The sequence below is a fragment of the Serinus canaria genome, chromosome 5 (assembly GCF_022539315.1).
Source record: "Serinus canaria isolate serCan28SL12 chromosome 5, serCan2020, whole genome shotgun sequence".
NCBI classification, from domain to species: Eukaryota; Metazoa; Chordata; class Aves; order Passeriformes; family Fringillidae; genus Serinus; species Serinus canaria.
In genome coordinates, this window is record NC_066319.1 from 57708839 (window position 1) to 57722821 (window position 13983).

Genomic DNA, 13983 nt, shown 5'->3' on the forward strand with positions numbered 1-13983 from the left:
TTGGGTCTTGAGGAAGAACACACCATTGAAACCCTGAAGTGTTTCAGCATGGCAAGGACTGGAGTTCTGCATTCCAAGTGGGTATTTAACTTTCTGCTGTATGATGTGTTCCCATAAATGGCCAGAGTAGGACAAAGTAGGTTACTTGTGGAGCCCGAAGGAAGCAGTGATGCTTTTCTGCTATCTTTAGATCTGAAACTTCCCAGTGCTTTGGGCAGAAATAACCCAAGCAAGACTCTTAGACTCACCTCTTGCTCAAATCTCTAATTCAGAAGATTTCACCCTGCCATTTGTTTGCCTTGCAAAGCATTTCCACATTTTAGTTACACTGAAGTTATAACTGACCCTTTTCAAGCCAGCTGCAAAAGCTCATTTTAATTTTAGGGAAGGGGATCCAAGCCTTACTTCTGTAGGAATGCACACTGCCTTTCAAACCTTCATGCTGGCTGCCTGATCAGGTGTTGTTCTCTGGGCTTAAATCAAACTCCTGTCCTCAGATGTTGTTTAGGGCTACAGGATGTGGGAGTATCTATAACAGAGCCAGATTCCCCCCGCCCCAGTCCTGTAATTAAAAGAGATCCTCTGCTAAATATAAGCTTTTTGGTTATTTGCAATTTAATGTTATTTTGTCTTGTTCTGGAACAGATCTAGTTGTCACCTAAATAATCTCAGATCCAGTTTGAGCCCTTCTGGAACTTGTTCAACAAGTGATTTCCCTCAGACAGCTCTATATATTTAGAATAAAATGGTCTTCAGCATTAATTCAAGTTAAATCATGCTTTGCTGTCCCACTGCATTTTTAGTTCATTTGGTCAGTGTGGCTATACGGAGCCACTTCCTTATTTTTTAAAGATTTCTTCCCCTTCTCAACTCCACTGTTTGACACAGCAACAAGTAAATACTTTTCAGTAGCAAAAGTCATTGAAGTTTCTGTTTAGCCTATCAACTGTGGACTAAATTAGTGAAACATTATGATGACTAATGCACTACTGTATAATTAGTTAATTTTTAAGTAACTAAAATTAGTAAGTTACTTGTTAAATGCAGTGTGGTTGCCTCATGGAACTGCAGCATTACAAAAATAGCTGTCACAGGGGAGTTGCAGGAGTTTTTCTGCTGGAATGAGTCTCTGGGCTAGAAATCTATTCTAATGTTCCCGGGCCTTGCTGACAAGAGGAAGCAATGCTGAACCTATGATCAAAAAGAATTCTGCTAGTTTTCTGTTTCTAAAGTAAAGGGCAATGTGAGTATTAAAGGAGCTTGTTTAGAATTCTCCTGCCTTTTTCCTCTTTGACCCTCCCTCCCCTCCCAAAAAAAAAGTAAATTTCTTTTCTCACCTTCTAATGCTCAATTTTTTTTCTTTCCCCATCTGCAGTCAGTGGAAATGAAAGTAGGTTTTTTTCCTTACCATAAAATTTTCATTAACAGACTGAGTCTATACTTTGGTAAATTAATGATTAAATTTGGAAAATAATCTGACAGTAATAATCATCTTGGTATTGTTTAACTAAATTTTGCCATGACAGGCAAGACACTGGGCAGCACTTTGCATGTATTGCAATCTGCAGCCTCTTGAAATTGCTTTTCATGGGACTACCTGCTTGTGGTGAAAAGGTATAGAAAAATTAAGTGTTGATCCTCAAAGGAGCTTTTTAGATTGCCATGTTCTCCAAGAAGTAGTTATTTGGAAATTTTGGATAAGCAGGTAGGTGGCTGTGCACCTCTTATCTCTTCATATTCCTTCAATTTTGTCTTTTAAATATACACAGCTGGTCCTGCTGTTCTCACTGTGCCCTGAAATGTGGCTGTGAGTGTTGTTCCAGCTCCTGTCCCCAGCTGTGAGTGGCTGTCACTGAAGGCATTAGAGGGGTGGATGGGTGGGTGTAGCCACACGAGGACAGCCTTCAGTTTCCCTTTAGCAGTTCACAGTGTGTGCTACAAACACCAAGCCCATGGGTCTGATCCTGGACCTGATGATCATTTTGGATCCCTTCAAACTCAGAATATTCTGTGATTTTAGGAACAGAATCAAGACACAATGAAGAGAATCAGGTACTTCCTTGCTGCCATTGCCAGGGAGTGGCAGATCTGCCTCAGCTGATGCTTTAAGGTGCTGCTGAGGAGTTTCCTGAGTGGCACTGGCCTGTGACTCCAAGAGCTGAGTCAGCAGGAAGCTGCAGTAGTAAATTCAGTCTGGAGCCCTGGAATTCCAGGCTGACTCAGTGCAGCAGCTGTTCCTGCTGCCTCAGGAGGAGGCACTGAAGGAGGCTGTCTGTCCTGGCCATGACTAAGGCTGGCCCCATCTGTCCCAGCAGGAACTCAGGTAGCCTGAACTGACACAGAGCCACCTCCCTCTGCTGACCTTTCCATGTCACAAAAAGGAAGTAGAACCTGTGCTTTGTAATCCTGCTACACAGGAGGCTGGAGAAGGCCAGGTATTTTCCAAACTACCTCTTTAAAAAATAAACCTCTAAGGGAAAGCTTCTGTTTTAAGGGCTGGTGAACATGAGTGTGTAGTCCTAAAGCTGAGGAGTTTTGATTCATTACACAAGTATGCATTTTAGATTAGCAGGGCCATTAGAATTTTAACTGCATGTACAAACAAGACTTCAAATTTTAACTGAGTTTTAAGGCGGTGAACAGAACAGTTTATTACCTTATAGAATCCTATGGCTTAGAATGGACCTGAAAGATCATCTCACTGCTCTCCCTTGCCATGGGCAGGGTCACCTTCCGCCAGACCAGGCTGCTCCCAGCCCCATCCAACCTGCTGTTTTAAAACTTTGAAGTGCCTAGAATAGGGAGTCTGTTTTCCTAGGAAGTGGGGAATGACAGCAGCAAAGCTTGTTTTTCTCTTCTGGAAAGGTCAACAATTGATGAAGCTGATTCAGAAATGTGTTAAGATTAACTACAGCTGAATAAAAGAGTTTAAAAATAGTTTGGCTCTTCAAGCATTAATTCCAATTACATTGCTTAATAGATCTCACAGCTTTAGAACTTAACACAAGCACTGTTTTAAATTGAATTAGTTTTTAATTCCTCCTACTCCTCCACTAAGCCTAGGCTGAGTACTTCAGATTAACATTTCTTTAGCTGCACTCCTGGTTGTTACACAGGCTCTTAGGAGTTGTCAGCTGTGCACATCACCTTAAATTGCAACCTGCTGGAGCTGCCATGTTCTCATCTCTTCTGCCAAGAGCACTCACAGACTGGCTGTCAACAAACTGCAGATTGTGCTACTGGTTAATCAAGGAAGAAGAGAGTGATCATTTTTAATATTAAACTATGCAGCATTAACAAGAGACCTGTCTAGTGTATAAACAGATTGTTTTTCTGTGCATAGCCTAGCTCAAATGGAGTGCTTTAGGAAGCTACAGCAGCCTGATGTCTTTCTTTCCTTTTTAATGTCTCCTTAGATACAGTTGCTGGCCTATACATTTTGAAATAAAAGCTAACAGACAGTAAAATGGAAAATTTATTAGTGCAAGTTGGTCAGTTGGTTTCTTCCAACAAGAACACAACAGCATCCCATGCATAATGCATTATAAACAAACCTGGTCTAAGATAAGAAAAGTTGACTTGTTTTGGAGTAACAATGTGTTACATATTGTCATCATCTGACTCATCTTCCTCTTTCAAAGATTCCTGTTTAAAAAAAGAAAGTATAATTATAGTCTAACAGTTGTTTTATAATTCAGCCTGCAATAAACAAAATGAGGTTTGCTGCAGCTTCACACCCCTCTCACAGTGTCCAAACCCTTGTAGTCAGCAGGACAGTTCCCATCAGTACATTGACTTTTGAAGGAGAAAGACCCCACTTGTGGCAGGCAGTGAATTAACAGTTTCAGAGAGCAGAACTATGCCTGGGTTACACTGTAGCCTTCCCTACTGTCCCTTCCTAGTAACCCCAGCTCACACTGAGGGGGTGTGTGGTAGGATGATACATTTTCCAGGCAGCTCAGCAGTTTGTCAAGTGAGGCACTGCAACAACACCGAAGTCATAACTTACCTTGGCATATTTTTCTGCTTCTTCTCTGATGTCTTTGGGAACAATTTCATGTTTTCCATTGGTTACTGCCAATAAAAAGAGTATGTCTTAATTACAATTCACACAAGGATCTGACATGCAGAGTGAATTTAAGAAGCAATGTTTTTGCTTTAGTTACAAAAAGTTATAAATTTTCTGGAGTGTTTATAGAAATTACAGAAATGAATTACTTTCTCCAACCCAGCTGAGTTCCAGCTCAAAAGCTTTATCCTTTACTTCATCGTGAACTATGTAGATTCTGAAAGGAACAGACAAAGAACAGATTAGAACAGACTGACCAAAAGGCTAAATATACTTTGTTCCTGTCACAGATTTCTTCTGTTAAAGTATTCTCATGATTAATAGAAGCTCTCCCTGTGTCTTCTCCCCACCAAACACCATCACAGAATTTTCCAGGCTTAACTGCTAATCTAACAACACCTTAAATCATTACAGCAAGATGAGATGTTCAAGTTGCCCTAACTGGAACAAACATTAAGATTTAGATACTGCAGGACCAAGGCTGCATCATCACTGCCTGCTTCTGCTAGACCAGTTATAAAACAGCTTGGATTGTCCTGCATTTCCCCTGTAAATCTTACTGCAGTTTACACCGAACACTAAGTCCCAAATCAGACACAGTATCTTGTGTCTAATCAGAAGTCTGTACAGAAGATTTCCAATGTGGTGTTTATGGCAAACATGGAAATGGGAATTTAAACTCCAAATGGTATCACAGCATACACAGTACCACCCAGAGCAGTAAAATCACTGCTTAGCCTGTGGGATAGAAATGTTAACACTGATTTAATTCGTCCTATGGCAGAGCACACAAACAAACTGGAGCAATCCTGTGCTGAGACACTCCAAGCAGAACTCACAATAACCTGTGGCTTCACTGTTTAAGAAGCCTGTATTTTGTATTTCTTAGTTTGCTTCAGAAAGCACTAGTAAGTCAGAAGTTGAAAGATACCAGCAATTCCTACCCAACATGGAAACCTTGGAGATGGTGGAGGAAGGCAGGACACCTTCAGCAGCACTTCCAGTGAAATATATAGAGACTGAAGTGAACATTGGTGTCCAGGAAAATGCCCCTCTATGCTTATAGACCCTCCTGTCTGCTAGCTAAAGTGATCTCTAGGCCTTTCTCATGTTACAGCTGGTTACAAGCCTTCTGCAACAAAGTGTACACCTTCACAAGCTCCTGAAGAAATCACTGCTCTGGACTGTGCCTACTATTTTAGGTTTAAAAGTTATTAAAATTTTTGCTATTTGCTCAGTGCTACTGAGGAGCTGAATTTGAGCTGAGAAACAGAGCCCTGTCTAGAGCTGCTGCTGAGTTTGAGCTGAAGCAGAACTAGAAGAATTTCATTATGAATTATTTTAAAATGTCTAATAATACAGCTATTCTCAATATATTCCTTTAAAGAAGTTCTATTTTGCTTCTTTCCCAAGAATTTGAGGGTTTTTTTTTTTTTTTTTTAGGCTGGGTCCAAAATCTCAGCATCATTTGTGGGCAGCTTCTCTCTGAAGCATCAGGTCATTGTTCAAACAACTCCTACTTCAGAAGCAGCACGCCAAGAAGCTTCCCTTCATCTGTCACCTGCTTTAAATATTTTAAAACCAGGGATTAGAGTCAGACAGTTTAACACACAACACCCAATTTAAAAGGAACAGCCTCAGTGTGAAACCAAAGCAAGCTCACCAGGCAGGATTTTTGTCAAGTTGGAAAAACAGGTTGCAGACTTACATTTTTGCAACTTCTTTAACAACATCACGACAGGTCATTTCCTTCATCTGTAGGCAAGAGACATACAGATAGAAGATTTCTATTAAGAGAATGTAAATCTTCAACAGGGTCAGAACAGGAGAGGCTGTGCATGTGCCTGATGAGCTTCATGTTCAGTAGTCAAAGGAACAGAAAAGGCCGGAAGCACATTTCTTCTCTACAATGCATTTTCCAGCCTGCTCTATGCAAGTCATTCTTCCAGGGAAGAATCTTACAACTGAAAGATTCTAGGAAAAAAATACTACTTGGAAATTCCCCAGTTTAAAGCACTCATCAGCTGAAATCTTAGAAGCTACACTGCTGTTGCTGGCATCCTAAAAGCTTGACTTGTTCCTAGATGCTTTATGCTCAACTGATATAAAATAACCACATGGGAGAGGCACCATATAGTCACATGGAATATTGGTATTCCTTCTAGGCAGCTTAGGAATACTTTTAGTCTTACCAACATTTTATGCAAGCAATTTTGGGCTTTAAGTAATGCCCCAAGAGTAGAATATTGTTTAACAACCAACTGCCTGCCTGAGCAAGGCATGAGCATCTCATTTCACATTTTCTCAGTTATATCACAGTCTTTTGGCAGCTTCACAGTTAATCAGAAAAAAGGCTGGTACAAATTTCCAGAAAATAATAAACTTGTGTTTTATAGATCAACTTTTCTGGCCTGTGAAGCAGTAATATATTTTCCTATATTTCATTAATGCAGTTTATCATCTCTTCCAATTCCCCCAAAACATTTTCAAACTCTTTGTGTGGCAGGTGGTTGTAAGGCACTGGTGAAGGGATTAAGATGACAAGAGTTCATGTGGAATGTCACAGCCCTTTCTGGGGTGAAGCAACAGAAAGAACAGAAGAAATGCCCATGCCTGGCTAGACAAATGTGCCATCACAATCCCATCTGAAGAGGTTCCTTGAACAGAGACTCACTGCCTTTGTGACACTCAGTCCAGAACAGAAATGTAACTTGTGTCACACAAACATTTAAATGATGATGTGTATTCATGCATATGAAGTTAGCAGTCAAACAGGAAACCCTAAAGCTCTACTACTGTCATGCATATTTACAAAAAAGAAAACTGAAGTCAATTTAATTTCTGCCATTATCCTTTTCCCATCCCAGGTATGTTAATTCTGCAGACAACAAAAGCAAACAATGTGAACAGTTTTATCCCAGGAGTTAATCATGATCATGTCCACATATCAAAAACCTGTATTAGTGTCAGAGCTGCAGGAGATGAAGAGATTAAAGCAGTCTCCACACAACTACAAGTTTTCCCACAGCTGAGTTTACAGACATAAAATGCAAAGGATGTGATCAATGCAGGGTTTTCTCCTTGGCCCCTCAGCTACAGCAGTTTCACACACTGTATCCTCCCCAACCAGAGCTGCTCTGCAGTCCCCCAAGGCAGGGTTAAAGTCCTGACTCCCTGCTTGCCTCTCCCTTTCCACCTGCACTCATCTCTCCCAACAAACAAATCTTAGCTGACCATCAGCTGGATCACCCCACAAAACCTTTTGTAATTTGGGCTTTTCCCATCTTAGCTTTGACAAATTTACCTTGTAAAAATCAGCTGTGACCTGGAAACCTGCCCAGCCCACAGTGAACAAAAGTTATGGGCACGTGGGGCTGGACTGACCCCACAGAGCTGTGGCAGGATCCCACACTTCATTACTGGGGACCCCCCATAATGAACACCTCAGCTGGGCCCTGTGCCACACCTCTGTTCCAGGTGAGCACTTACAGCTCTCCTGTCAGGTTCCAGGAACTCACATCAGTAACTGCAGAAGTTCTGGAAAATCTCAGCATTGCACAGAAAATGAACTATTTGGAGTAAACTGTGTGTTACCCAACACAGCACTGTCTTTTGCCAATGTGCACACACAGGAATTGAAATTATGATTTCCCAGGTGCCACAATTCCAGTATAAAGATCTAATGATCATGCAGGCTTCTTACCTTTAATTTGGTATTCAAGCATCTGAATTAGATTCAAAACTGAGTGAATCAAGTCTAGAACATTCTCATATTTCCTGCAATTTTTCAATCATGGTGCAACAGCATCATAAATAGGCTATTCTTAAAAATATAACAATCATAAACTCTGAACTTTTCCATGAACAGCTGGGACATCCTTCTGCAGACCAAAATAAGATATACTTTTAACAGAGTTTCACATAAGTACATGAGACAGATCAGGAGAAGGATTTGGTTCTGTGCTGTCTCCAAGGGTGTCAGATATTAAAACACATGAGGAAGGTGGAAATCTTTCAGGATTCTAACTCCAGTCAGCTGAAGGGACACTTCAATACTTTTTGGCTGTCTTCTCTCCACAGACCAGTTCTTAGCAAGAGCAGCCTTTGTGAACTTGTTAAAAAAAGAATCATCTAAAACCTTTGGGAAAAGATAAATACAGCACCCTGCACAATGCTGCCCTATGGTTTTCATTCAGAATTAAAAGCACATTTATATTTTTATATTCACTCACTTGGCTCACTGGCAAATTTACAAGGAAATATTTCACCCACTTCTCCTGCATTTTATGTATTTCAGGCACTCAAAAGGTAACATGATAAGCCAGGAATATCTGTCTTGAGACAGCTCAACTCTGTTACACCATACCTGAAGTTTTTCTATCTCTGTTTTTGCAGCCTGCCTGGCTTTACCAATGGCACAACCCCAATAACCCTAAAAAAAAAAAAAAAAAAAGAAACAAACAATATGTAAATGTAATTAAATACCAGACCCTCTACACCTCTTGCTGTCACTTAGCACATGACAACCCCACCCTACTCATACTGAGAGGCCTAAAAACCTTGGAATTGTTCTCTCTTGGGGCACATCCCCAAATTGCTGAATAGAGCCCAATTCCTACATCAGTACCACCAATATTGATAGAAAATGTCCAATAATTCCTGGACAGAAATTTATCAGATCAAAATGTTGTAACAGATTTTTTTTAATTGCTATTACAAAAATGGAAGAATAAACTAGAATTAGTTTGAAGAGAGAAGTTCTACATGAACAACAGAAGTTCTACAGGGTCCAAGCAAATCCCAAGCTAAACCCACCTACTGTGCAAATGTATTTGAAGTGTAAACACAAAAATTTAGCATTTCTATTTCTCTCAACATCCATGGTACTGGATATACTGCAAGAAAATTTTAAGAAATCCAGCAGTATGAATGTGCATTGACCTGTGTGTAACACACAGCTGAAAATGCAGCCCTAACAACAATTAATAACAATTCTACTTTGATTGATTGATTTGGTTTGCTGCTGGCAGGCAGTGCCAGAGGAACAGCCCTGTCTTAGCTGAAGTATTTAGAGATGGGGTATCACTACAATTCTTGCCTTTTTGGAGCAGTGTATGGGAGTTTTCACTGGACACAGCCACGTGCATGAACTCCCAATTTCTGACAGACAAGCTTTAAACTCATTTCTCAGACTGCACTTCTAAGAAATACACAATGTTTGTTTAACAGGAGCAAAAGAGCAGCACTGATTCAGCAGAGATCTTCCCAGGCAAAAGGAGAAAACAACAGCAGCTCTTTTGCACCAACACTTACTATTTTCCCAACTAGAAACTTTTAAAAGAGGAACTTATGCTAAGATGGAAACATTTTTGACACACTCACGTATGAAACTCCTGATGGATCAATCATGTACAGCTGTGCACCATCATCACTATCATAGGACCCCAACATGAAACTGGAGGAGAAAAGAGAAATTAAAACCTTTCCTTGTACCAACACACACAGAACTAGAGAGACTACACCAGCCTGGATTTCCTACACCCTTCCTGGAGCAGAACTCCTCCTGTCCTGCTACACTCTGTTGAACAATTTGCCTTACAACAGCACCTGCAGTGCCAGAAACCTTTTACTGCTCAGTTACCTGGCAGCAGATCTCTGTTTATCAGCCCCTTTGCACCACAACCACACAGGAGCTGTAACCTGCTCTTTGGGTGTCAGGGCAAGCAGGGTGACTGCACAGGGAAGTTCTGCTTTCACCACCAGCACAGACTGAATGGCACAAACCTTCAAACTTTAAAAACCCGGGGCAAATTAACCAGCTCTGTAGAAGGCTGGCAGAGCCTTATGGGAATATAAATTCCTCACCTGGTGTTAGACATACACAAAAAGAAAGGGGAAGGGATTCTTTAGATTAACTGTGGGTTACTAATTCCAAAAAAGAACTCAGACAACTGAAGCAGTTCCAGCAAGTGTGAACCAAAAGATATTTACAAACAGAGTGTGTCTGCAAGGCTCACCTGCAGCCAAAAGGCCTGACAGCACTGTACAGGGTGTAGGCATGCACGTACATGGCCACTCTGTCTGCGAGATGCTGCGTGCAAAAAACAGGAAAAATAAAACAAGCAATAAAATTTCATTCTCATGTCAAAAATAAAAGGCAAAAGCCCCGAGAGCTGCTCTCTTACCTTCAGGGGGATGTCATAGCCATAGTTAGACCTGAAGTTGGAAGCCTCTTCACGGGCGATGTCTGCCAAGGAGCGCGCGTCTGCCAGGAGCCCGGCCACGGCCTGCAAGCAGAGCAGCACAGCTGCTCACACCCAGCACACACACACACACCTGCAGGGGCTCAGCCATCCCCTGCCATGGAGCAATCCACACTGCCCATCTGCCACCAGCCTCTGAACGTGCCAATGCCATCGTGTACTAACAGGGTTTTCCTCTAGGAACGTCAATAATCAAAGTTCCCTTTGTTAATTATCATCTCGTGACTGACCATGACTGCACCAACCCAAACAATGCTGCACACCCCCTGTATTCACAGGCTTCTCTCACACTGTAACCACTCCCTGACACCATTCTCACACCTGCTGTGGACAGGCCTGTCCTCCATACACCAAGCTTTAGGAATTCAGGTGACTTCCACACTGTTGAGAAGAAAACCTCATTTGCAGCATGTTTTCCCTAAACACACCTTATTAGGTAACTGTGTAAAAAAGTACCATTTTAATACTTGTGTTCATATTTACATACAAGTTTGAACAACTGGAAAAGCATTCCTAAAAATTTAAAACAGCCTCAATCTCCTACTTTAGGTTTGGATTTTACTTACGTATGTTTTAAAGAATAAATTACAAAAAACAGTAAAAAACACTAGCATTTCTGACTTTGTACACAGACAAATTAACATTACTTCCTTAATCTACTTATTTTTGATTCTCTGATTGATAAATTTATCCTTTTCAGGGGGGGGTCACCTCACAATTTCTGCAGGCCTAAGTGAAGTGGCACCTTACCATGCCAACGTGTCTGTCGACATTGAAGAGGCGTTTATTGGAGCCCTCTTCATAAAGCTTGGACAGGACTAATTTTTCTACTCCAAACACAACTCCATCTTTGCACCTTATCCCAATTGCTGTACTGAAAGACAAGAAAAATGTCAGTTTCTCACAATGTAAAATACTTCACAGACAATTACCAAGACAGAAGAAACAGAAGATTTCTCCCAAGGTAGGTTGGTCACAACTCCAGCACTGAAGACAGCAAGGGGGTGCAAAATGGTCTTTAAGGTCCTTTTTAACCCAAAAATCATTCTGGGATTTTGTGCTTCTAATTCTGATCTGGAGCAGACAGACCCCTGGGTGACCCTGCCAATCCATCCTGCTGTCCCTAAAGCACAGCTGGGATTTCCAGTTCCCAACATTCTTTCACACACTCCAGGGAGCAGAGACACTCCCAGAGCAGCTTCAGCAGCACTTGGATGTCTCCATGTCTGGAGTAATCCCTAGGAAGCTGATACACATTTACAAAGAAGGTTCTGAGCATGCCTCAATCCACATCCCTAAAATGGGCTTTTAGATCAGAACTCATTTTACCACCACAATTTTACCCTCATGTTTCTCTAATCCAACAGCACTGCTGTAAAAGAGGCCAAAAGAGCAAATATTTGATGCAGACATTTGTATCTTACCTGCTATTCTCCACAGCTTTCATAGCATATTCCACTTGGAACACTCTGCCATCTGGAGAAAACGTGGAAGCTGACAGGTCATACTAAAGAAGAAGATACAATTCTCAGGAAGAAAAACCCACATAGTATCACAACATTTTTTCAGATCGAGCCTATTCATTTAAAAAATTCAAGACTGTCACTGCTAGAGATGGTGTGAAGTCCCCATAGCAAGCTGACCTCTCACACAGGATACAGAAACAGAAGAGAGACTAAAAGCCAGGAGAGGCTATTTCACAGTGCTGGAGGTGAAATCACTGAGCATTACACAACACTCCAAACCTCTGGGAGCTTTTGTCTGCCTTTACATTTCATAGAATCCCAGAGTGGTTTGGGCTGGAAGGATCATCCAGTTCCACCCCTGCCATGGTAGGGACACGTTCCACCATCCCAGGCTGCTGAGCCCATCCACCTGGCCTGGGGCACTGCCAGGGATCCAGGGGCAGCCCCAGCTGCTCCGGGCACCCTGTGCCAGGGCCCCACACCCTCACGGGCTGAATTCCTCCCCAGAATCAACCCTCACTTTGCCCTGTGTCACTCTGTACCCGCACTGCTCTTTGCCATATCACTGCAGCTCCCGACCGAGAGTCCCTCCCCTGCTTCCCTGAAAGCCCCCACTTAATTTAAACGTATGGATCATAGGAATATGTTTGAAATGCACAATGTATACTATATAGAGAGGTATAAGAAGTGTATTTGCCCCCGCGCCCGCCCCGCCCCGCCGCCGGTTCCCCGGGCCTGCCGGGCCGCAGTGACTCAGCCGCCCGCAGCGCCCCGGAGCCGCCGCGCCGCGCTCGCCGCGGGCCCGGGGCGGCCGCGGGTCGGGCGGGGGCCGGCGGGGGCGGCCGGGCGGCCGCGCTGTGCCCGTGGCGGTGCCGGCGCTGCCGCCCCTCACGCCGCACTCACCCCGGTGCCGATGGAGCTCATGGCGGCGCCGCTCCCAGCCCGTCCCGCGCCCACCGCCCAGCAACGCGCGCTCCCATTGGCCGCCGCGCCACGCTCCCGGGATGACGTCACTATGTACTACACTAAATTGCGTGTAATGGAAAACTTTTCGCACAGCGCCCGGCTAGCTCAGTCGGTAGAGCATGGGACTCTTAATCCCAGGGTCGTGGGTTCGAGCCCCACGTTGGGCGCACTACTTTTGAATTTCTCGAAGGGTTCCAGGTGGGACACGCCAATTCCTGAGGGATAGAGCCTCGGTAAATCAGTGGGAAAATCAGTTTTTGTAAGTGACCTGCAGGCAGGAATAACGTGCATAACAACGTGGAAGCCTTGAGAAGCTGGGCAGTGACCACTAAACACCGGCTCTCATGACATTTTATTTTTAATAAACAATGCAAGAAACAGATGTTAATCAAGTAGGAGCTCTGGGCTCCCCCACAGACAGAGAGGAATTACAGAGGTACCTGGATAAAGCAGGGAACTGGAAATGTAACAAGAGCCAGGGTGGGATTCTCCATCTAAGATGGGGCAACCCTGGTTTAACAGAGGAACTACAGGAGAGCAGCTGGAGCAGCCCCACTGGAGGGGATCTGGGGGGTTCAGGACAGCAGGAAATTCACCCCTGTGAGTGTGGGCAGGCCCTGGCACAAGGTGCCCACAGAAGCTGTGGCTGCCCCTGGATCCCTGGCAGTGTTCCAGGCCAGGTTGGATGGGGCTTGGAGCACTCTAGGATAGTGGAAGGTATCCCTGTCCGTGGCAGGGGTGGAACTGGGTAAGGTTTAAGGTCACTTCCAACCCAAACCATTCTGGGATTCTGTGGTTTGCGTTGGTCCATCACTGAACAGGATCTCCAGGGAAGTGCTCACAGCCAGCCAGAGCTCAAGGAGCACCTGGACAATGCTCTCAGCCATAGGATTTACTTCATGCAGTCCTGCCAGGAGCAGGGAGTTCCACTCCATGAGCCTCAGGGGTCCCTTCTGACTCAAGACAATCTGATTTCATGAAAAGGGAGATGAGAGGATGAGATAAAGCCACTTCCCCCAGGGAGCAGCTCCTGCTGATGCAGACCACAATGCATATTCCAAAATCCTCCTTCAGTCAGCAGGACTCACCTGGAGCTGTCTGCAATTGGCCAACACCAAGCTGCTGGAATGGCATCCAGTCCAGAATGAGGAACCTCAGAAGGAAATCCTCCCATTAGTTACTGCAGGGATTTGTGTCTGTCACTGTCCTTCCTGCTAAA

The 13983-nt window shown here is 43.5% G+C and overlaps 1 protein-coding gene and 1 non-coding gene across 2 annotated transcripts; one reads left to right on the forward strand and one right to left on the reverse strand.

The window, feature by feature from the left end:
• Nucleotides 1–3457: 3457 nt before the first annotated feature.
• Nucleotides 3458–12774, reverse strand: PSMA3 (proteasome 20S subunit alpha 3). Its single transcript, XM_030240006.2, has 11 exons — nucleotides 12702–12774; nucleotides 11757–11839; nucleotides 11083–11206; nucleotides 10255–10356; nucleotides 10087–10160; nucleotides 9452–9524; nucleotides 8436–8501; nucleotides 5778–5824; nucleotides 4219–4286; nucleotides 4010–4074; nucleotides 3458–3645 (listed from the first exon to the last, which is right to left on the reverse strand). Exons 1-11 carry the CDS (start codon nucleotides 12720–12722, stop codon nucleotides 3601–3603), a joined length of 768 nt encoding a protein of 255 aa, XP_030095866.1. The 5' UTR covers nucleotides 12723–12774; the 3' UTR covers nucleotides 3458–3600.
• An 84-nt stretch (nucleotides 12775–12858) lies between these two features.
• On the forward strand, nucleotides 12859–12931 carry TRNAK-CUU (transfer RNA lysine (anticodon CUU)). The gene has a single exon. It is a non-coding gene; the product is annotated as a tRNA-Lys (tRNA).
• Nucleotides 12932–13983: the final 1052 nt, after the last annotated feature.